The sequence below is a fragment of the Mytilus galloprovincialis genome, chromosome 8, assembly GCF_965363235.1.
Source record: "Mytilus galloprovincialis chromosome 8, xbMytGall1.hap1.1, whole genome shotgun sequence".
NCBI lineage: Eukaryota > Metazoa > Mollusca > Bivalvia > Mytilida > Mytilidae > Mytilus > Mytilus galloprovincialis.
This window is the reverse complement of record NC_134845.1, coordinates 95,986,552-96,009,744: the sequence shown is the minus strand read 5'-3', so window position 1 is coordinate 96,009,744 and position 23,193 is coordinate 95,986,552. Positions and strand designations below refer to the sequence as shown.

Here is a 23,193-nt window from a genome sequence, read left to right as displayed (position 1 = left end):
GGTATTTCATTTTAGTATGAAACCGGAACAAGTATTTATATATAGTTTTCTGATTAAATTGTGGCAATTAATTCATATCTTAACCCTGAAGATTTGAACAAATACATACAAAACATATACCATTGTTCATCAAATTTCCGTAGCTAATACATGTACTTACCAAAAGCATCCCAGCTTCCCAACGATTTCTGCAGTAAGCGATATACTTTGTGTACTTTTTATGAATATATCCATACTAACCATACACCCCCCTTTTATTTTATCCAAACATCAGATATTTCTGTCCCATATACTAGTAAAAAAAAGTTTATTATTTACCTCTTAAGTACATGTATAATTATTCGAAACACATCGTATGTCATTCTCGTAATAACAAAGAGAGATATCATATTTTTAACTATAAGTACTGTGCCTATACAAATGTTCCTACTTTTCCTAACGTGTATATAATGTTTCACTTTATCAATTTACTTTATATACTGTATCATCGCCATCTATTCATAATCATGGCACACACTTCGTGTTTTATTATAATACGTGTCAGGGCCGTAACTAGCCTCTTCAAATAGTGAGGCAAAGGGGACTGTGGGCCGCTCAAGGCCACGAGAAGCTCTGAGAAAAATAACGCAAAATCGTGCATTCTGAGCGTTTCCCGGACTCTTTCTGACATTGAAACGCAATTAATTTTTAGCTTTTTTTTCGACAATATTCTGGTCTGAAAGCAAAAACAGACTCATTGTAATTTAAGACTTTAAGGTTTTATGGACAACATTAAAAGACCGATATGTAGGACAAAGCAAAATTCGTAATTCTCATAATCATTAATACCGGATCTGTCTGTCTGTCTGTTTCAGTCTTGTATTGTGCTTAGACTTTGGTGATATTTTTATGACTAGATTGAAATATAGTGACAGTGCAGTATCATGCTTTAAATACTAGTACTGCTTAAGGGACGACATCAAAAGATCACTGTAAGATAAAAAAACTTAATTCAAATAGTTGGGTTGTGGGGGTGGGGGGTTGAACTGCTGCAAGATGTGGTTATCCGACATTGATTTTTACATATATCTATATGGGTCAATCAATTTTTCCAAAATTAAGTTAAGAGGGGGGGGGGGGGGGGGGGTCAGAGAAAAAAACTATGTGAATTAAGTTTTTTTATCCTTCATTGAACTTTTGATGTCCTCCCTAAGTCGACACTAGGGACCATATCTTGACCCTGTTTTACGGTATTAATGATTCTTTTATTGTTAAAGACCTTCCAACAACTTTGACCAAATGAATGATCATTAGTATTTTTTTATGCATTGACTTTGTTTGCGATTAAGTTTCGTGCTCATTTACTCCATATTCCTTATTTTCTGTAAAAGGGTCTGAACATGACTTAATGCAAGTTTAACCCATCAATGGAAATGGTCATATGGCAATACATTATTGCTTTTTTTCAAATTATTTGATACCAGAAAATTGGTGACCTTACTTTAATTTAAACCATGTCAGTTACCTAGTTTTATCAACCAAAAGAAGCAAGTTGTGAATTCTTTGATATCAAATTCAATTCTCCATGCAGAAACGACCATTTTTTTCTGTGTCTTGTATATTCTTAAAATATTTTCTCGCACAATATCTAGACATCGGTGGGCATGCAACATTGCAAAACCACACGTTTACAAATGAAAATCAACACTCAGACCATTGTCATAAAGTAGGACAATAAATGAGCAAAAGACAAACCCGGGACACAGAAGTTCAAACAGCAGACCATCAACTCTGAAAACTTAAAGTAAAAAAGAAACATGGATCACGAAAAACATGCAGGAACGAAACCAGAGAGTGAAGAGAACTTGCTTCTTGTTAGACACTTTCCGTGAAAACAATTTGATATTAAGACAATCTTTTATTTCATTTTTTTTTTTTTTTTAAATTTCCAACATGAGGCATTTGCCTCATTTGCCTCAATGTAGTTACGGCCCTGCGTGTGATCTATTTGAGTTTATTAAAGTTATGTATTTTCCTTTAAAGACAAGAAAGCCTGTTCGGTGTGTCATGATGCGTTCTAGAGCTCGAGGCTTATCATAAGGATACAATCTTGAATGAACTTTCTATAGATTATTAAATACCTGTATGGATTTATTTTCTTTTAATTAAAACGTCCGGTTATCAAGTTTCAACAAAATTTAATGCTTCAAGATATAAAATAGTGACCTCTGCATGGTAATTATTTCTCCGTATAAAAGTGCAAACTATAATTTTAACGTATAATTCGTTTGGTAGTAAGTGTGTGTTATTGCCAATTAGGGTTTTAAATTCTTACTTTTCCATCTTTGATAATATTATAATAAGACAAAAACAATATTTTCCTCTGTTTTCAAGACAGAAATACCGAAAAACAAAAATAAATTTGTCGCACATTTTAACTTTCGAAACAAATAAGGTATGTTATAAAAGCTTTGTTAAGCTATCGTTAAAATAATGGGACATGTAATGATGCAAAACTTTTCAAAACAGTGGCGGATCCAGAAACTTTCGTAAGTGAGTTGGGGTAGGGATTGTGGGAAGGGGGGACCGACTGCATAAGAGGGCTACTCCACTCATGCTTTAGTGATTCACTATCTTAATCTATATAATAAAAAATATCTCCACAAAAAAGGGGGTAGGGCAATCCACCTCAGACATTTCACACATCGGTGTGTGGGATTATAAAAATCCGATCGATTCACATTGTAATATTTGAAATCATTCTTCGACCCATTGATATTCGTTTTTCGTCTTACATGTACATGTATAAAGATTTCGTGCCTTCTTCGTGTCAGTTCTTAAGCTAATAAATCTCTATATTCATTTTACTCTAACAAATGATCAAATAAACATATTAAAGTTATTTTCTATAGAATAACAGCTGCGTACTTTATAGTGGGATGGGGAGTATAACGTTCAATCCAGATTCTCAGTTTAAAAAAAAGGAAAAATATTGCTATCATACAATTATTCTGAATAGTTTGCTAAAAAAATGTTAATAAAAAACACAGCTTTACCGCGATAAAATTGTCATGAAAAAAGCCCGAAGGAAACATAGCATCAGCCTCTCATAAACTTCATTACTTACAAAGTGACTTGTATATTGCTTACACCGTAAAACATCAGTTGTGTCTTGCTTCGTACAGTTACAGTTATATCTGTTTTTCTATTTAAAGGTATGTACTATTAAATTTAGAGCGAGGAGTTTTCTACCTCAGGAAGATAAAATTGAGAGTTGTGGTAGGCTTATTAATTTACTTCAAAATGAAAAACAGATTTAACTTATCAATTAGACGATCGGGTTGCCTAATAATTTGTTATATAAAGATGAGATTTTAAAATATGTCCGGCTTAGAGAAAATGAAAGCAATTTTGTCATGTGGATTAATATTTCATATCAATACACAAAAAACGGAAATCGAATAAATCATGGATTGACAACGAATGCAGGCAAAAAAATAGAAGACAAGGCACACTCAAAGATTATACAGATTGTTTTAACCATAATTTTGTACTTCTAAAATATCTTGTTGTATTTGTTTACCTTAACTATTGTATATGTATTTATATTATATGTTTCTTTGTAAACTTGTATTTAGTTTTTAGAGAACAAAGTATATATTCTATCTATTAGCTAGATATTTTGTAACATTTAATTTAAAAAAAAAGTTGTTTGCATTGCTTTTGTGTAGTTTAATTTTTCAAGTGGTTTGAATTTATTGATATTATAACAATAGCATTACTAGTACTTATTTTACTACACCAGTAAATTTCTGTTTTTTGTTTGTTTGTTTGTTTCGGAATTATAGATATAGGAAGATGTGGTGTGAGTGCCAATGAGACAACTCTTCATCCAAATAACAATTTAAAAAAAGTAAACCATTAAAGGTCAATGTACGGCCATCAACACGGAGCCTTGGCTCACACCGAACATCAAGCTATAAAGGGCCCCAAATTACTAGTGTAAAACCATGCAAACGGGAAAACCAACGGTCTAATCTATATAAAATAAAAAACGAGAAACGAGAAACACGTATAAATTACATAAACAAACGACAACTACTGTACTTCAGATTCCTGACTTATAAAAAAGAAGATGTAGTATGATTGCCAATGAGACAACTATCCACAAAAGACCAAAATGACACAGACATTAACAACTATAGGTCACCGTACGGCCTTCAACAATGAACAAAGCCCATACCGCATAGTGAGCTATAAAAGGCCCCAATAAGACAATGTAAAACAATTCAAACGAGAAAACTAACGGCCTTATTTATGTAAAAAAAAAAAAAAAATGAACGAAAAACTAATATGTAACACATAAACAAACGACAACCACTGAAGTACAGGCTCCTGACTTGGGACAGGCACATAAATAAATAATGTGGCGGGGTTAAACATGTTAGCGGGATCCCAACCCTCCCCCTAACCTGGGGCAGTGGTATAACAGTACAACATAAGAACGAACTATAAAATCAGTTGAAAAGGCTTAACTCATCAGATGGACAAACATACAAGTGGACGTGGCCCGGTACTTATACATCCCGACACAAAAAGACACAATGAACAGATCTGAGAGTACTCGCAGTTATCTGACAGCTAGTTCAAAGCCACTAACAACTAATAAAAAAATCCTGCAACTAAGACTAAACTATCAATCCGTACACATCCAACGTCCAATGGATTTAGTGTAAAGACGTCATAAACAGCCAGAGAAAAACATGACCTTGTGCAATGCCAAGTTACAGGTATCGACAGATTGTAGATCCATGAATATGTATATACATATAACATACTAGGAATATATAGTTAGCTTTTAATTTACTGATAACAAAATCAATATTTATATTAATAAAAACAATATTCAATGATCTTATTACAGTGTTGAATAGGTAACCTTTTAGAATAAGTTTATTAAAAGGAGCGACAAGTTTACATGGATCATTTCTAAATTTCCGGGCACGGTTAACAACATTTCCGTAAAAATGAGGATGTGCTATCCCGTTTGAAATAAGTTTTCTACAGGTACAACCAAACTTCAAAACCAAATCTTTATATCTATGGAAAAATTTAGTAAAGTTTTAAGTAATTTATGGTAACGATATCCCTGGTTTAATAATTTACCAGTAATACATAGGTTGCGTTCGTTAAAATAAAAAAAAAACGTCACAACAGACACGGGCATAGCGAACAAGTTGTGAAATATAAACACCGTAAGATGGTGCCAAAAGAACATCACCATCTAAAAATGGAAAATTAACAATAGGGAACGAAAAATCTTCTCTTTTGTCGTAAATTTTAGTGTGGAGTTTCTCGTTTAAAACCGGAATATCTAAATCCAGGAAAGGACAGTTATTACCGAATACATTTGATTTATTTAAAGTAAGTTCCTAGGGGTAAATTTCCGCAGTATCTGTTTCAATCGCCAAATCATTTCAATCTGCTAAATGTACTTCGGAGCAGTTGTAACTTATTGCAGAAACTCATTATTTTGAACTTTGTTTGTTCTCCACAATTAAGGAAAAATCAAAATCCATTAATTTAATTGGTCAAGATCATTTTCCTATATTCGAATGCCTCTTTAATATATAATATTATTATATTATTATAATACATTTGTAAATACCTGTGTATTGGAATTTAAATCGATAACATATAAGTTTATAAATCCTTTCATTTAACAAATATTGTACAGGATTAAATCTCGTTTATAATTATGGGTCAATACATATAGGTTAGACAATACTTGGTCTGTTTTATGAAGATTTAAGCCCAAGTCAAAACATGACCATGTATTGTCTGACCAATTTTAAAAAAGTACATATTCACACTTTGGAGTGACCTTACAAAACTAGACTTCCTCATTTTTTTTATAAATATAAAACTCTCTGTATATCTACTTTTAAATTCAGACCATTAAATATTAAATGCTTACTTTTTATTGATAATTTCATATGTATTGTGTTTCTCCGAAAAAAATCCTTTGCTTTACATGTATATTTCAGCAGTCTGGCATTGTTTTCTTGAGAAAAAAAATCCCTCAAATGCCACGTATATAATAAATAAATATTATTTTACATACATCCTTACCCCCATTGTTTTATTCTATTTTTGTGTACCATTAGAAAATGTATGAACATTTGCAAAATTCAAAAGGTTTAATATAACTTGTTAAAATTTTATGTTTACTTGATATAAGAAGATGTGATATGATTGCCAATGAGACAACTCTCCGACGAGACCAAATGCCAAATGACATGGTAATGTACAACTGTACGGCCTTCAACAATAAGCATAGCCCATACCGCATAGTCAGCTATAAAAGGCCCGAAATAACAAATGTAAAACAATTCAAAAGAGAAGCATATTAAGATATTATGAAATATGAATCTATGCCAGTCCCAAGTCATGGCCTGTAAATCAGTAAGTTGTTGTCGTTTGTTGCTGTGTTACATATTTGTTTTTCGTTCATCTTTTATGTACAATTGTTAGGTCGTTGTTTTTCTCATTTGAATTGTTTTACATTTGTCATTTTGGCGCCTTTTATAGGTGAATATGCGGTATAGGCTTTACTTATTTCATTGAAAGTAAAAAGAACCATCTCTGATGGAGTTGTCTTTTATGAAAATTCAAAGTACTGTCCATCTTTATTGTACTGAATTTAGTATATAAAAATAATAAAAGGTGCTATATATTCATGTCTTCCCCGAAATCATATTTGAATAAATGGTTGTCAGCGACTTACTGATGTGTACGTCACTTCTATCTGTATTTACCTGGTGGTCGATTTTAATTAAAAATGTCTAGAATGACATTATGTCACAAATATTGCACATATGTACACGGTTAATCGATTACTTATTAATGTGAATTGGTTATTTTTCAACATTTTATAATTCGTTTATTTGGGATATATTGTTTTGAAAAGTAGTTGATATATAACATTATATGTTATTCAGGTCTCAGACAGGGTGCCCAATGGCCCCATCTTGTCAGGCAAAACAGTCGTTGGACGTCAGAGTAAACTTGGACTAAAACAGGCATAGATAGAGCTATTCTGTCTTTGATGAAATTGACATTAAATTAACATGATTTAAAAAAAAATGACATATTTATCTTATTTTGATGAAAACCCATATCCCCTGTTAGTCTATTGACATGCACTCAGAACTCGCTTGTAATTGACAATTAAAGCTTAAGAGTTCCAATACTCGAGATCAAAGTGGTGGTGGCCTGCAAATAATAATAAGACATGTTGATGCAACCACTTTCAGTTTGAAATACATTTCAAGTTTCAGGGGCAAAAGGAAAATGTATTTTGCCAAATCAGAATAATGCATGTGAATGTGGTTTAAGGACTTTTATGTATTTAAAGGGAATACGTATGTGTACTACAATGAGATCTACATGCATACCAATATAACTGACATAACTATTTTCTCAAGATGGTGTTGAAATATTCATCTCACTCTTTATGTTGATCCTATTATGGATAACTAGTTCCAATTAGATGTCAAACAGCCAATAAACTATCACTACCATATATGAAAACCACTGTATTAAAGGATGTTTAATATTTTTCAAGGGCATTTTGTTTTTAAATATTTACACATATCTTAATTAATTTTATTCCATACAATATATTATTTACCTTCCATAATGCCTCTGGATAAACTTAATCCGCTTTCACCTCTTTAATATATACACATGATTGTGTGACTTTAAATAAAAATTCACACAGTTAAAGCTTTTTGACGGAAATAGTCAAAATTATTCAAAAACAAAGCGAACCAGAAAGTTGGGTATGGTATTATAGACTATACTACAGACACAACTACATCAAATTATATGCATAAGAGCACGTTTCTCCTCCTTTTTCTTTGAAGTTACCCAGTTTTAACAAGTACATAAATTTCTAAATTGCACAATTTAAAAAAAATATACCGCTCGCTCCACTTGTAGAGCGCCCGCCTCAACAAAACTCATTTTCAAGAATTTTTTACAATCAAAAACATTTCGCTCGCTCGACCCATATTTTTTGAAGCTTTTGTCCAAAGAACTATAAATCAAATTGGTGTGGCCTTAGGGTAAGGATGTCAGGAGGGTAAGGATTATGTCCGTCATTTCTGTTTTCTTATTTGTTTCACTCATTATTCTCTATCTTAAAAAATAATAGCTATTCTGTAAAAGCATAACTGTATTCTGGACATTGTTCTTGATTGTAATCAATATAATTTACCAATTATTAATTTTTGCAGTAAGTCTTTATTTATATTTTAGCAACCCATAACATTGTTGTTCTGATTTTCCCCTCATTAAGGTCTTTCCTTTTACAAAAGGGAAAGACCTTACTGTATTTCTTCTGTTTATTATTATTCTTTTTCCGCCAAACTTTGACGAAGTTAGCAGCCTTAACCGTAAGACGTGTCGCTTTCATGTTCACACTTTGTATCGGTGTCATATATACCTATCTAGAACTCACCCTGTTAGTCGAAATATTTTGTCGGTTCGGAGTAATTCCTCCGAAACCAAAAAACCTTGTTATCGTTCCAACACCGTAACCGTAATAGGTAGAAAATAAACGAAGGGTGAAATTTGTTCAGGACCAGACCCCGGTTCTTCGTTACATTTGGATCGAAAAGATTCAACGACTCATTGGTAGGGTTATGCCCCTATGAAAATTAACCGGTGTCGGTGGACAACCAAAACTCAAAAACCGTAAGTCGTAGAGACCTAGGATCTTCACCATTCATCATCAATTCATGTGACTTTGAAAAATACCTCAAGGTCAAATGTGTATGTTGACCTTGACCTTTGACCTAACACCTTGTTATCAGAACAACTCAGAAACCATTATACTTACAGAAGTTTTAAATAGTGGAAAATGTTTGGGTCATTACGGGGCAACTTTGTTACATTTTGACCGAAGAGATTTGACCTTTTTGTAAGGGGCATAACCCCTGTTTTAGGTTTCTGAAAAGACAAAATCAGCATTTACTATATAACCAAAGGTCCTAGACCCATGGGGTCTTCAGCAATGACATTGGGGACCAATGACCTTGACAAAGGTCAAAAGGTCAAAGGTCAAGGTCATGTACCAGATAGCGAATTTAGTGATTTTAACCTTATTTAAGGGATTTTCAATGTGTTTTAAAGATTTTCAGTGTTTTAAAGCTGTTTAAGGTTGACCTTGACCTTTGACCTTAAAACTTTTAAGTCGATATCTCAAAAACGATTGTACTTACAGAAATAGTAAATAGTGAAAAACGCGTTGAGGTGGATGAGGCGCAACTTTTTGACATTTGACCGAAGAGATTTGACCTTTCTATAAGGGGCATAACCCTTGTTTTAGATTTCTGAAAAGGCAAAATCAGCTTTTACTGTATAACCAAAGGTCCTAGACCCATGGGGTCTTCAGCAATGACATTGGGGACTAATGACCTTGACAAAGGTCAAAAGGTCAAAGGTCAAGGTCATGTCCCATATAGCAAATTATGTTTTATTTACCTTATTTAAAAGATATTCAGTGTGTTTTAAAGCTTTTCAATACATTCTACGTCTATTGGAACATGTATTTTACATTACAAAAGGAAAGACCTCTCAATTGTTCAAGAACAATTGACATTTTAATTATTTTTTCTATTCTGTAAACCCCGTTCACACCCTCTATCATTTTTGCTCTTCTTTGAAGATCATATAGTTATTTATTTTAAGATATTTACTCATCCTGCTTAGGTTTCAAAGGTTAGGGCGATCCATGTGAAGGTAACTTCACATACACATTATTGATTTCATTCAGTGTATTTGAAATCCTGGTGCAAATTGCAAATATAGGATATTTAAAATGTTCCACGAACAGGTTTCTTGAGGACAGATTATCATTTTTGTGATTTTTCTTCGAATTGATGAATTGAAATGTTGCAACAATTATTTAGAAATCGAAACAAGCATAGTAATTGCTATAAATTTAAATAAGACTTACCTGTTTTATTCAATCAACCTAATATGGTCAACTTGGATTTTATTGTGTAGCGCTTCACTTGACTAAGTTATCGACCGATGATAAAGAAGCTTTTTAATGCTATTCAGTAGTTTAATCTGTGAAATAATCTCCCTTTTCATTTATTAAAATGGGTGTTTTAATTTTGTGGTAACAGGAAATATAGCATGTGACAAAACAAACAAAAATGACAACGATTTAATATTTTGCATTGTTTAGACACATGCACGTACAGAATAATATTATATTTTTTTTTGTGCGAATCGTTTTCATTTGATTTTACATTATTTAATGCAATACGATTATGAAGCATAGTGTGAATATGTACAAGTCCGACACGATGAGCCGAAGTTCGACTGTTACTTCGCCTGTCCATTAAATTTCTATCGTTCGACTGTTACTTCGCCTGTCCATTGAATTTCTATCGTTCGACTGTTACTTCGCCTGTCCATTGAATTTCTATCGTTCGACTGTTACTTCGCCTGTCCATTGAATTTCTATCGTTCGACTGTTACTTCGCATGTCCATAGAATTTCTATCGTTCGACTGTTACTTCGCTTATCCATTGAATTTCAATCGTTCGACTGTTACTTCGCCTGTCCATTAAATTTCTATCGTTCGACTGTTACTTCTCTCGTCCATTGAATTTCTATCGTTCGACTGTTACTTCGCCTGTCCATTAAATTTCTATCGTTCGACTGTTACTTCTCTCGTCCATTGAATTTCTATCGGTCGACTGTTACTTCGCCTGTCCATTGAATTTCTATCGGTCGACTGTTACTTCGCCTGTCCATTGAATTTCTATCGGTCGACTGTTACTTCGCCTGTCCATTGAATTTCTATCGTTCGACTGTTACTTTGTCTGTCCATTGAATTTAGGTGTCAATCTTAATAACGATGTTTGGGCAAGCATCCTAAAACAATGCAAGCAAGCAATCATACCACATCTTCTTTTTTTATAAGCAAGGTATATTTAATTTTTTGATCGACATGGAATTTTATAGGTACTTGCTATCTAATTTAACAAACTGTAGCGTCATATTTCAAAGCTAACAATTCTTCCATACAACAAATATAGTTGACCTATTGCTTATAAATTAAGAAAAACACACCAAAAACACAAATACTAAACACTTAGCAATGAACCGTAAAATGAGGTCAAGGTCAAATAAAACCTGCGCCACTGACATATAGATCAGAAAATATTTTCATACACCGAAAATAGTTGCCCTTATGCATATAGTATTAAAAAAAACCCAAAACTCAAAAAGTTAACTTTGACCACAGAACCATGAAAATGAGTTCAAGGTCAGATGACACCTTTCAGCTAGACATGTACTGTAACACCTTACAATCATTCAATACACCAAATATAGTACAACTATTGCATATAGTATATGAACAACAGACCAAAACACAAAAACTTAACTATAACCACTGAACAATGAAAATGAGGTCAAGGCCAGATGACACCTGTCAGTTGGACATGTACACCTTACAGTGATTCCATACACCGAATATACTACACCTATTGCTTATAGTATCTGAGATGTGGACTTGACCACCAAAACTTAACCTAGCTTGTTCACTGATCCATGAAATGAGGTTGATTTCAAGTGAAAACTGTCTGACGGGCATGAGAAACTTGCAAAGTACGCACCTACCAAATATAGTTATCCTATTACTTATAATAAGGGAGAATTTAACATTACAAAAAATCTGAACTTTTTTTTCAAGTAGTTACTGAACCATGAAAATGAGGTCAAGGACATTGGACATGTGACTGCCGGAAATTTCGTAACATGAGGCATCTATATACAAAGAATAAAGCATCCAGGTCTTCCACCTTCTACAGTATAAAGCTTTTAAGAAGTTAGCTAACGCCGCCGCCGGATCACTATCTCTATGTCGAGCTTTTCTGCAACAAAAGTTGCAGGCTCGACAATACATTATTATTCATAAAAAGAAAGACGTGTGGTTTGATTGCAAATGAGACAACTATTATCCACCAAAGTTTAAATGAAGTGGATGTAAGTAATTAGAGACAATTATAAGGCATTCTAATATGACGTGCTTCTTTAGCTTTGTAAACAACACTGTGATAATTCTCGATAAAATATACTTAGCGCAGACTCAGAGATATACATAATAATGGCTATTACAATATACTTCCCACGTAAATCTACATATATTGGAACCTATTTGCAGACCCTTTGCCGATTTTATTGTTTTAAAAAGTACAATTAAAAAAAGACAAAATAACTTTTATTCTTATTCGTATGCATAATAAAAAGAAGTAATGCACAAGAGCTCGGAGAAGTCAACAAAATGAAAATTAAATAAAATTCCGCGAAAGTCTATTTATCTTTTTGGCGCATTTAAGTCATTTCAAAACATGACGTCATACAAATGAAACCGCTAAATTTGAAAATTTTCTGTTATGTACGTGAACCATCGAATAGGTATGATATTGTATTAAAACTGATTTTTGAGGTAGGTTTTGTTTTATTTTCTTTTCTATTGCATTATTCGCATATTTAGTCATTTCAGCAAGTCAACATGGCCTGTATGTAGGCAACAAATCAAACTTCAGGGAGTACTCAGCAGTTGGGCTGACATCCAGAAAGGGGTACCCCAAGGCTCAATCCTGGGGCCACTATTATTTAATATTTTTATAAACGACATATTTTATTTTATTGAACATGGTACCTTGTATAATTATGCCGATGACAATACTCTGTCTTATGCTGACAATGATTTTGATAATTTATTATGAACACTCGAAAGAGAAAGTGCTTTTTTAATTGACTGGTTCAGATTTAATTGTATGCAGGCAATCCTGACAAATTCCAAGCCATTGCAGTTGGAAATAAAACATTTGCAAAAAAGCCTGTTTTTAATATACAGTCAGCAAAAATATTCTGTGCTGAGATTGTCAAACTTTTGGGTATTGATATTGACTATCAACTTAATTGTAATCACCACATTAAAAATATTTGTCGTAAAGCATCCCAACAACTGAATGTTTTAAAGCGCATTGGCTGCAACCTTACTAAATTGAATAAACTGACAATTTTCCACACATTTATTTTATCTAATTTTAATTTTTGTCCTTTGGCATGGCATTTTTGCGACAAAAATAACACCACCAAATTGGAAAAAATTCAGGAAAGGGCTTTACGATTTATATATGAAGACTATGTTAGTTCATATGATGAACTACTTTTACGAGCAAAGGCTCCATCACTGAAAATAAGACGTATGCGTAACTTGGCTATTGAGTGTTTTAAAATTTTATATAAATTGTCACCACCATGCTTACATAATTTAGTTGTTTTGAAAGACTGTAAATATAATTTTAGATATTCTAATATTGTAGATATACCTAGGGTCCGAACAACAACCTATGATAAGAACTCTTTTAAATACACAGCTGCTGTTTTATGGAATGATCTACCTGATGATTTTAGAAAAATTGCTAATTTTAGTCAGTTCAAAAATATTTTAAAGTCATGGAATGGAAATGACTGTAAGTGCACAGTTTGTGCAGACTTTTAGTTTATATATTATGCAAATTTATTTACCATCTAGATCATATCCCATTTTTTTCAATTTTTATGCTATGCATTTTTACCAGCTTTTATGCCTAGTTTACACTTATATGCTTTTAGCCTTAATATCTAGCTTATGCTTATATTCTGCTTTTAGTGCTACATTTTTGTGCTGTGATAGTTATTGCATGTGTACTATATTACAAAAAATAAAATTGAGAATGGTAATGGGGAATGTGTCAAAGAGACAACAACCCGACCAAATAAAAAACAACAGAAGAGGGTCACCAACAGGTCTTCAATGTAGCGAGAAATTCCCGCACCCGGAGGCGTCCTTCAGCTGGCCCCTAAACGCTCAGGATGAAATTCGAATATCACGGCCCAGGCCATGTGTAAATTTCCAACAATCTATGGCTTCCATGAATTATTTCTTAATTCAACAATGAGAACAAACAAACTGCATCGGCCATAAAAGACCAAGTCATGAAATATATGAAACCACTGAACTACAAGCTAACGCTCAGGATGAAATTCGAATATCACGGCCCAGGCCATGTGTAAATTTCCAACAATCTATGGCTTCCATGAATTATTTCTTAATTCAACAATGAGAACAAACAAACTGCATCGGCCATAAAAGACCAAGTCATGAAATATATGAAACCACTGAACTACAAGCTATTGACAAAGGACAGGCACATACAAACACAAGAACAAACAATATATGAACTAGGCTTACTCATCAAATCGATACAACGCAGAACATATCTACAAAAGCAAAACAGGACGTGGCAGGGTATTTATCAATCCCTTATCCCTAACAACAACTGTTTCAGAGTGAAATTAACGCAATACAAAACCTAAAAAATAATTTTTAACAGGCGATATTTTAGACATTTGCATGATTCACTAGTTTGAACTGAGTTTAGACACCGGTAACACGTAAGAACTTTGTTATATTAAATAGACCAAATGAAGACTTTCACAGCTGTTCTGGAGTGTACCGCATGTTTGTTGATATTCTTTGTAACTGAAATATATTAAAACGCATCAAAAACTAAAAGGACGATATTTACTGGAAAAACTAAAAATTCACCCAAAAGGTTTCAATAACGATTAACTCCAACACAAGATAGGACAATTCAAAAGCGAAAACCAAAGACCTGATTTATAAAAACATAAAAGCGGGAGGTTTGGCTAGCCACAACACCAGGTTCAACCCACCATTTTTTTTTCTCAAAATGTCCAGTACCAAGTCAGGAAAAGGGCAATTGTTATTTTATAGTTCGTTTCTGTGTGTGTTACATTGTTGTTTTATAGTTCGTTTCTGTGTGTGTTACATTGTTGTTTTTTTTTGTTGCACTTTAGGGTTTCCGTTGATTCGGTTTTTTTTTCATCCTATATTTGATGTGTTTCCCTCAGTTTTAGTTTGTAACAATGGGTGGTGTTATCGAAGCTATCTTAGGATTAGGCGTGTCCTAAGACTATCTTAAATTGACAAGTCTTTCTCGAAGCTCTCTTAACTTAGGACATACCACATTTCTCCTACTAACTTTAGGACAACTAATTATGTGTCTTAAGATCATCATATCTTTATCCTAACTTTGTGCATGCTTTTTTTCTCGATTTTTTTACGTGAAGTTGAAAATGAAATAAAACGCAACCTCGATTATTAACCCGTATAAAGAAATTGTGCATGAATTTAAACTTTGAACTTCATGTTGCACGGTACGATGACACTGCGATTTCAATCATTCTCCTTTAAAAAAAAATGATTTTCAGTTTAAATCACAATCCTGTTTGATGTTATTTTATAATTACATTTAAAAACTTACATTTTATGAAATGCATGTAATTATAAAAATTCTTAAACAATTTTATGAATTTGTTTCGTCTTTAATAAATGTTTTATCAATTCTGGAAAATGCCCCATAGCTATGTTTGAAAGTAGCTGATTATTTTTTATGACTCGAATACATTTACCAATGACTACATAAAGGTTACCCTCAAGGGCATCAACATACACGCCTTGTATTTCAGAAAATTGATTGAAGTATTTACTTAACATTAACAAAATTTTAAAACATATATGTTGCTAAAAGCCCTCTTTACTTTTCAAACCTAAAAAGTGAAGGACAACAGGCATATCATGTGATGTTCGATGTTTATATTTACTTGGGTAAGCTTTACATTTGTCAACACTTTGTGCAATCTAAACCTTGCTAACACTCGGAATAAAGTTCTTGACAAATGTAATATTCACTCAATCATCAAATAATATAATAAAGCATGGCATCACACAAATATTTTTTAATGAACCAACAAGTAAATGCATAACTTAAATATTTCATTTTCTTTAATTTTCAAACATATAATTGAACAATTGAGCGACTATAAACATAAACATAACATCATTTCTATAACTGCTACACAACTCAGCACCTTTATAAGTATACAAATGCATTCAATAATTATAACATGATTACAACTATTTTCAATGGTTGTATAACATCTGTTTTAGCACTACATTTATATTATTTGACCATTAGTACTTTCATCATTCAATTATATACTTTTATCAACAGTATGTTTATCATTCTATTCAGTATACGGAAATTTAAAAAACAAATACGTCTCTTTCCTTTGTATATGGGTTTCGGTTCGACATATGAAATTAATTTTTTAATTCATAGGGTAGAAGTCTTGAAATATAAGAACCAGTATAACTCATTCAAGAATGTTGTAATTCCTCATTCTTCTTTATGTTGGAAATCTTTTTTTTTTATTTTTTACAAATGTTAAAAATAATATGACTTTAAAATTGAATCCCATTTCATCCGTGTAACCCTTATAATTACTTGAGTTTTCGCAACATTTGAATTTAGATTACAGACCATTAAATAAATGAGGCTTGCAGCAAGTACAAAACAGAAGTTTATTGTAGTCAGTCAAGTCAAGTTGTTTCAATAATAATACAGCGTCTGATGTCATCTGTCACACTCTTGAGGACTAGGAACTGACCATACGTCACGCTCTTGAGGACAAGGCACTGACCATTCGTTTCATAATTTCAGATTTGTACTGATTCCATGTTTCCGCGGTATAAAGACTATCTCTTGCTTCCTCTGGGTTCATGTACTCTCGATGCTGTAAAAACAAAACAAAATATTTTGTAAATCAAATATTGAACACACTGCGCATGTGTAAACACACTTTCGTCCGGTGTGTTAAATACGCGACCTGATGTGACGAAGTCAGTAATAGGATAAATATATTTTATTAAGTAATTACAAAGTCAAGAAAGATACTAAAGTTCAAATGTTGAAATGTTCACAAACTGTTTTTAAAGTTCAATTGTTCGAATGTTCAATAGTTCACAATGGCACGTGATCGTATAGTTTTATAAATGTTCAGTCCTTATGGATTACGTTCGGATATTAAGCGCATGATTTCCAGCCTACCCACGATGGGGAAGACCTTGGCGGAATCTCCGGTACCAATCTCTTGTACCAAGCTCCCATGTAGTCCATTGAGGTATCTTATATAGTCCAATGGTCCATACACATGTCTATAGCTGTAGGCCGGTTGTATAATCGTCCGGTTATCGAGTACTATTTACATGAGGTTAATTGTCAAATAATGTAATTAACCCCTGACGGATAAATGTTATTTTAAAGTAAACATGGTCATTTATGGGCTTCGGGGTATATATGTCCATAATATACGAACAGATTGTTATTAGTGTCCAAAGGCTTTCTGCTATTTAATGTATTCACAGATTGTTATTAGTGTCCAAAGGCTTTCTGCTATTTAATGTATTCACAGATGGTTATTAGTGTCCAAAGCATACATGATTGTCATTGAATTGTTTATTTCCTTTTTAATAAATTTCCTAATTAATACTCCTTGATAATTAATTAATGTTACCAATTGTGTAACATTATTCCTTCCCTCGCAATAAGAACGAAAGTTCGGAAAATACGATAATCCTTCTTCATTTATGCTATTGTAAATCCAGTAGTTCCATTGTTAAGTTTTTTGGTAACCATCACCACATATATAGTTCATAAAATTCGGCAAGTCCAACATTTGAATATATTTACACATAGTTCATTTGAAAATAGTTCGATATACATAGTTCATGTTTTATTTCCGTCACCATCAAAGTATAAAGTTCATCAACTGCTGGAAAGGGCGCACATCTTTGTACAAGTGTCGTCATCATCATCTCCATTTACGTAGTATTTGACGCATCTAGCTATTTGGTTCGTCCTTCTTAAGAGGCTGTTAACATCGGCATTCGGTTAAGTTTTGTCCTTGACCAATGGCGCGGAGGAAGACATCTCTCTGTTATCAGTAGCATCTATTCCAACCAATTGCGAAGACACCATTTGTTTTTACCCAATTGTTCGTGGCATTAGAACCAGAACTCACAACATTCTTTTTGGCTAACCAAGATATATTCTGAATTAATTAACAGTACAAAAATATGGCTATTCCAATGAAGATCGCACCTAAACCCCACTGATAAACTTATCTCAATTGGAAAAAACTAAAAATTGTTTACTTCCCCTTATTTCTTTTTTTATTTCATTTTTTTTTCATTCATCTATCAGATTATTGATAGTTCGTTCATTCGCCTTGAGTTCGCAGGATTATCTGAGCCTAGCAATAAAAACACCTTATTGCGAAAAAAAATGTCGTTCTCTGTAATGTATTACATTTTTCTTAAATTAGTATATAATTTCCTTATACTATTTCCTTTCTTTTTTATATATCTATTTTTCATTTGTTTTAAAATTTCAAACCTACTGCCTATCCCTTTTATATATTTCAATAAAACAATTAAAAAAAAAATCTATGCCTACTTATGAACTAAACACATCGTTTAGATTCTTTTCTTTTTTTTTTTTAACACCTTAATTAATTATTTCTTTATTCTTATTTTAATTTCTGATAATAATCCTCATAATTGTTTACTTTTACTTTTCAATTTTAATTTTATTTGAATGCTAGTTTTCCTTTAATATCAAATATCTATTTCACTTAAATTTTCTCGTTAAGTTCTGAAGTTCATATGTTTCTTATTCTTTCTTTACAAATATCAGTCTGCTACAACAATACTAGTAAATCCCTAAGGGCAAACATATCCATGTTTTTCTTTAATGTGCTACTTTATGAAGATACTTCTCTTAATCTATTAACAATATGTAAATATGGCGTAATCTAACACCATAGAAAAAAAACTTGCACCATTTAATAACTTAACATCACTTATGTTAATCATCCGAAGAAGGGGTTGGAATCTAAAATTATAGACTATTTGTTTTCTCTAAACAAATGTGCGTAAACACTACCCAACTGCGAAACCACCACCCAATGGCTCTAACACGCAAACAATGTATCCTCAAAGTACCCTTAACTTCATCTACCAAAGGTTCTAAATCAACCTTAATTTACACCGGTGCACTACTAAAATTACGTAAAACATATGTTTTCTAGAATAATTGAATGTATCTTCAAAAAAATAACCCATAATATGATCAAAACAAAAAAAAACAAAATACCTCCAAAAAATGATATTGTATCAAGACATATTTACTTGTTTTTTTTTACATATTACTCTAAACGAAAAACTAGCTTCTTCAAACTTAAAAAAAAAATATTTTTTTAAGAATCATATTATATAATTTATCCTATCTATTAAATAACAGCCGATAAAAATTACACTTAAAAAAATAACCTTGTTCTCTAAAAAAAAAATGTGTATAATATTCATAGTTTTTTAATCGACCTATAATACCTTAAAATATACCTAATAAAAACAATTTGTTCCTACCACAACTCGTGACAAAACTTCTGATTTTAAGCATTTTAAAAATACGGCCCGACTTCCTTTAACATTAAAAACTTTACTGAATATGTGTGCCATCCCTTGAAAAGCCATTTCTATTTGTTGTACTGACATAGAAATATCTTGATTGTCCATTAAGAAAAATGAAAGTAACTGAGTTCTTACCTTTTATATTCCTTCGCGTTATTTTAGACAATCCAAGTCGATCGTGGTCAAACGGCACCAAATCGTGACTTATGTGACGAAGTCAATAATGATTAAATATATTTTATTACGTAATTACAATTTCAAGAAAGATACTAAAGTTCAAATGTTGAAATGTTCACAAACTGTTTTTAAAGTTCAATTGTTCGAATGTTCAATAGTTCACAATGGCACGTGATCGTATAGTTTTATAAATGTTCAGTCCTTATGGATTACGTTCGGATATTAAGCGCATGATTTCCAGCCTACCCACGATGGGGAAGACCTTGGCGGAATCTCCGGTACCAATCTCTTGTACCAAGCTCCCATGTAGTCCATTGAGGTATCTTATATAGTCCAATGGTCCATACACATGTCTATAGCTGTAGGCCGGTTGTATAATCGTCCGGTTATCGAGTACTATTTACATGAGGTTAATTGTCAAATAATGTAATTAACCCCTGACGGATAAATGTTATTTTAAAGTAAACATGGTCATTTATGGGCTTCGGGGTATATATGTCCATAATATACGAACAGATTGTTATTAGTGTCCAAAGGCTTTCTGCTATTTAATGTATTCACAGATTGTTATTAGTGTCCAAAGGCTTTCTGCTATTTAATGTATTCACAGATGGTTATTAGTGTCCAAAGCATACATGATTGTCATTGAATTGTTTATTTCCTTTTTAATAAATTTCCTAATTAATACTCCTTGATAATTAATTAATGTTACCAATTGTGTAACACTGACATCTACTTAATTTTACGTGTTATGTCGTTGGAATAAAGAAAGAACGGGACAATTTGTGTGTTTCATACAAAAAATAAGAGAACTCGGTCGAAAAAAAAGGTTCATTTTTAACTGTCAAATTGTAATTCTATGTTTGTATTGATGCAGTTTTAAATCATACTTTAAACAATACGGATATTATTTTATCTAATTTTCTGCGTTAAAGTATTGAAATAGTTTTAGATTAAGGATTGTATTTCCCTCATGTGAATCTCTGAATCCTTGTCCGGGTTTCACTTTATATCTATTTTGGTTTTGTCAGATCTACCGGTTGTATTATATTTCAGATTTTTAGATAAATTGGTCTTGGGCATAACTGATGATGTATTCATTGTTGAAAAAGATGCATCTAATGCAGTAATATTGCTAACTATTGAAGTTGGAGGTGTACCAAACGACCTCGACTAAATTTAATTTGACTTGTTTAATTTTCCAAAAATATGAAACAAAATATTTACTTTGACCCTTTGACAAAAATATGAAAATTTCAAAAAAAGAACCACACACATTATCGGGAAAACTTCATAAGATATATTGCTGATTGACACTTATTTTTGATCATTGAGAAGCTTAATGATTTCTAAACAATAGAACGCTAGTGAAACGTTCATCCGAGTTAAAAAGAGATGTCTCCCTGTAGTTTTTGTACCACCTTAATTGTATAACTTTTTTTTGTTTGTATCTTACCATAGTTTCAACTCTAAGCATTGTATTATTTTTGGCATGTAATAAGAAAAATCTTTTACTGATTCTAATAACTTCTGCACCGTCACTAACCTACAAGAAAATTTACAATGATTTTAATATACTTATATTAAACATAAACTTCATCAATATGATAGTTTTTGCATATGTGAAAAGAGTGAGAGTTAACTAGCCAAACATTCACACTTCTACTGATAACCAATATGAGCCCTATTTTACATCAGATGGTAGTAAAAATATTGGGGTTTCTGCCTCTGGTTGTATTCGTTGATTGGTAGAATATGACGAAAAGATTAATACTCTCAATATCGACCCGAGTATCATTCCTCGACCAATATGAGCCCTAGCTGACGTCTCGGGGGAAAAACTACTTGATCTATATCCGACTCATCCTAAAGATTGACGGTCAACAAAAACAGACAACCCGTGGTCTGGATATACGGACTTGGTACAAGCTTATCAAGTAAAGAAATATGTTTTGCTCCAAAATCTATAACATTCGATGAAAAAGGCAAAAGCGTACACAAAAACGTTGTGATTGGCTTTGACGTTATCAACAATGGATGATTGGTTTTGTTTTTTAGAACTTATGAACAATTCTTATAATAATAATAGCTACAAGAGTGAAGTTCACCGATGATGTACTATCATTTTTTTTATGAAGGATGGGACTCGTATAATAGTCCAAGATGAAGGTCATATCAAATTACGACAGTCCTAATTGGTAAAATTTAAAATGGAAAAGGGGAATGTGTCACAGAGACAACAACCCGACCATAGAACAGACAAAAGCAGTAGGTCACCAACAGGTCTTCAATGTAGCGAGAAATTCCCGCACCCGGAGGCGTCCTTCAGCTGGCCCCTAAACAAATATATATGCTAGTTCAGTGATAATGAACGCCATACTGAACTCCAAATTTTAAACAAGAAACTAAACCTATACCTCTAGACAATGTAGAAAAGTAAACGCATAACAATACGCACATTAAAATTCAGTTCAAGAGAGGTTCGAGTCTGATGTCAGACGATGTAACCAAAGAATATAAAAAAACTTCAGATTTCAATTAAACTGATTAAAATATTATGTCTTCATCATATAAATATCAGGCACAATCCCTGTGTTGGTAAGTCTCACTATGGTTCAGCACATGCTATGTAATGAGTCGAACTAGTGTTTCCTACAGGAGGTTTTAGTGTGGTATGGCACCCTGTCGTGTTTTTTGACGCACAGACCTTTTAAGAAAATAATTTGTCGCCATTCCCCTTTTCGGTCGTATTTAAGAGCGCCTCTCCAGAATTTAATTATCGGTTTTATAGTCATCTGTTAGCAATACCATTTCGAGTTATTCCCCTTGGAACAAAATTAAACTTTGAATGACCGACATTTTATTGAATTTAGTAATAGTTTTAAACAGTTTTTTCAACTTCAGAGTATAAAAAAGAATATTGATTATATGTAATAGGGACAACATAAATTTGTACCGCTACACATTTAAAACATAGACAATTTGAATGAGAACCATAATGACGTTACCCATGGCCATGCCTTCATCAATGTAGTTTTGCAGTCAACTATTCAGTGGACAGAATTTTGTAAGTTTTTGTTTAAATACATATAAATATTTTATTAAGTTCCACTTACCAACGAAACACCTTTAGGTTCTGATGCCATTGTAGGATGTAAATGTTCCAAACCCTGATAATATAAATCGATAGATGTTTTTATTTAAAGTACAACTTGGTACAAATAAATGAAATACAATCTATTTCACTTTTGAACATACGTACAAAAAGACATGTATATTAATACCAGATACTAACATATAAAGGACTACAATCTATTAGACCATACGTATGCATGTACTAATCATTATATTAATAGAAGTTTTTGTCATGATGCATTGCCATTTATATACAAAATATCATATGAAAAAAAAAATCAAAATTACATTAATCATTATTATATCTATTTAGTATCATTAAATCGGTTGTGTTTAATTGTGTGAAAATAAAGAAAATGAAAAATAATATTAAAAAATGAAAAGTATCATGAAAGGTGTATTTTAATTGTCATCAATCAGCTGAT

The 23,193-nt window shown here is 32.4% G+C and overlaps 2 protein-coding genes across 7 annotated transcripts in view; both read right to left on the bottom strand.

Annotated features, from left to right (window-relative positions):
* The window catches only part of LOC143042880 (beta-1,3-galactosyltransferase 1-like), a 29,828-nt gene extending 19,746 nt beyond the window's left edge, over positions 1 to 10,082 (bottom strand). For 2 of the 4 annotated variants that reach the window (XR_012968156.1, XM_076215373.1), the window contains exon 1: positions 161 to 535. The gene's annotated coding sequence lies outside the window, so the exon portion shown is untranslated. Of the gene's footprint in view, positions 1 to 160; positions 536 to 10,003 lie in introns of those variants that run through there. The other 2 variants (XR_012968157.1, XM_076215374.1) reach the window with 2 other exon arrangements.
* A 5,785-nt stretch (positions 10,083 to 15,867) lies between these two features.
* Positions 15,868 to 23,193, bottom strand: part of LOC143042879 (uncharacterized) — a 60,935-nt gene continuing 53,609 nt past the window's right edge. For all 3 annotated transcript variants that reach the window (XM_076215371.1, XM_076215370.1, XM_076215372.1), the window contains 3 exons: positions 22,750 to 22,803; positions 21,090 to 21,179; positions 15,868 to 16,719 (listed from right to left, as the gene is read on the bottom strand). In XM_076215371.1, coding sequence (XP_076071486.1) covers positions 16,600 to 16,719; positions 21,090 to 21,179; positions 22,750 to 22,803 — 264 coding nt within the window. In that variant the 3' untranslated portion in view covers positions 15,868 to 16,599. The remainder of the gene's footprint in view (positions 16,720 to 21,089; positions 21,180 to 22,749; positions 22,804 to 23,193) is intronic.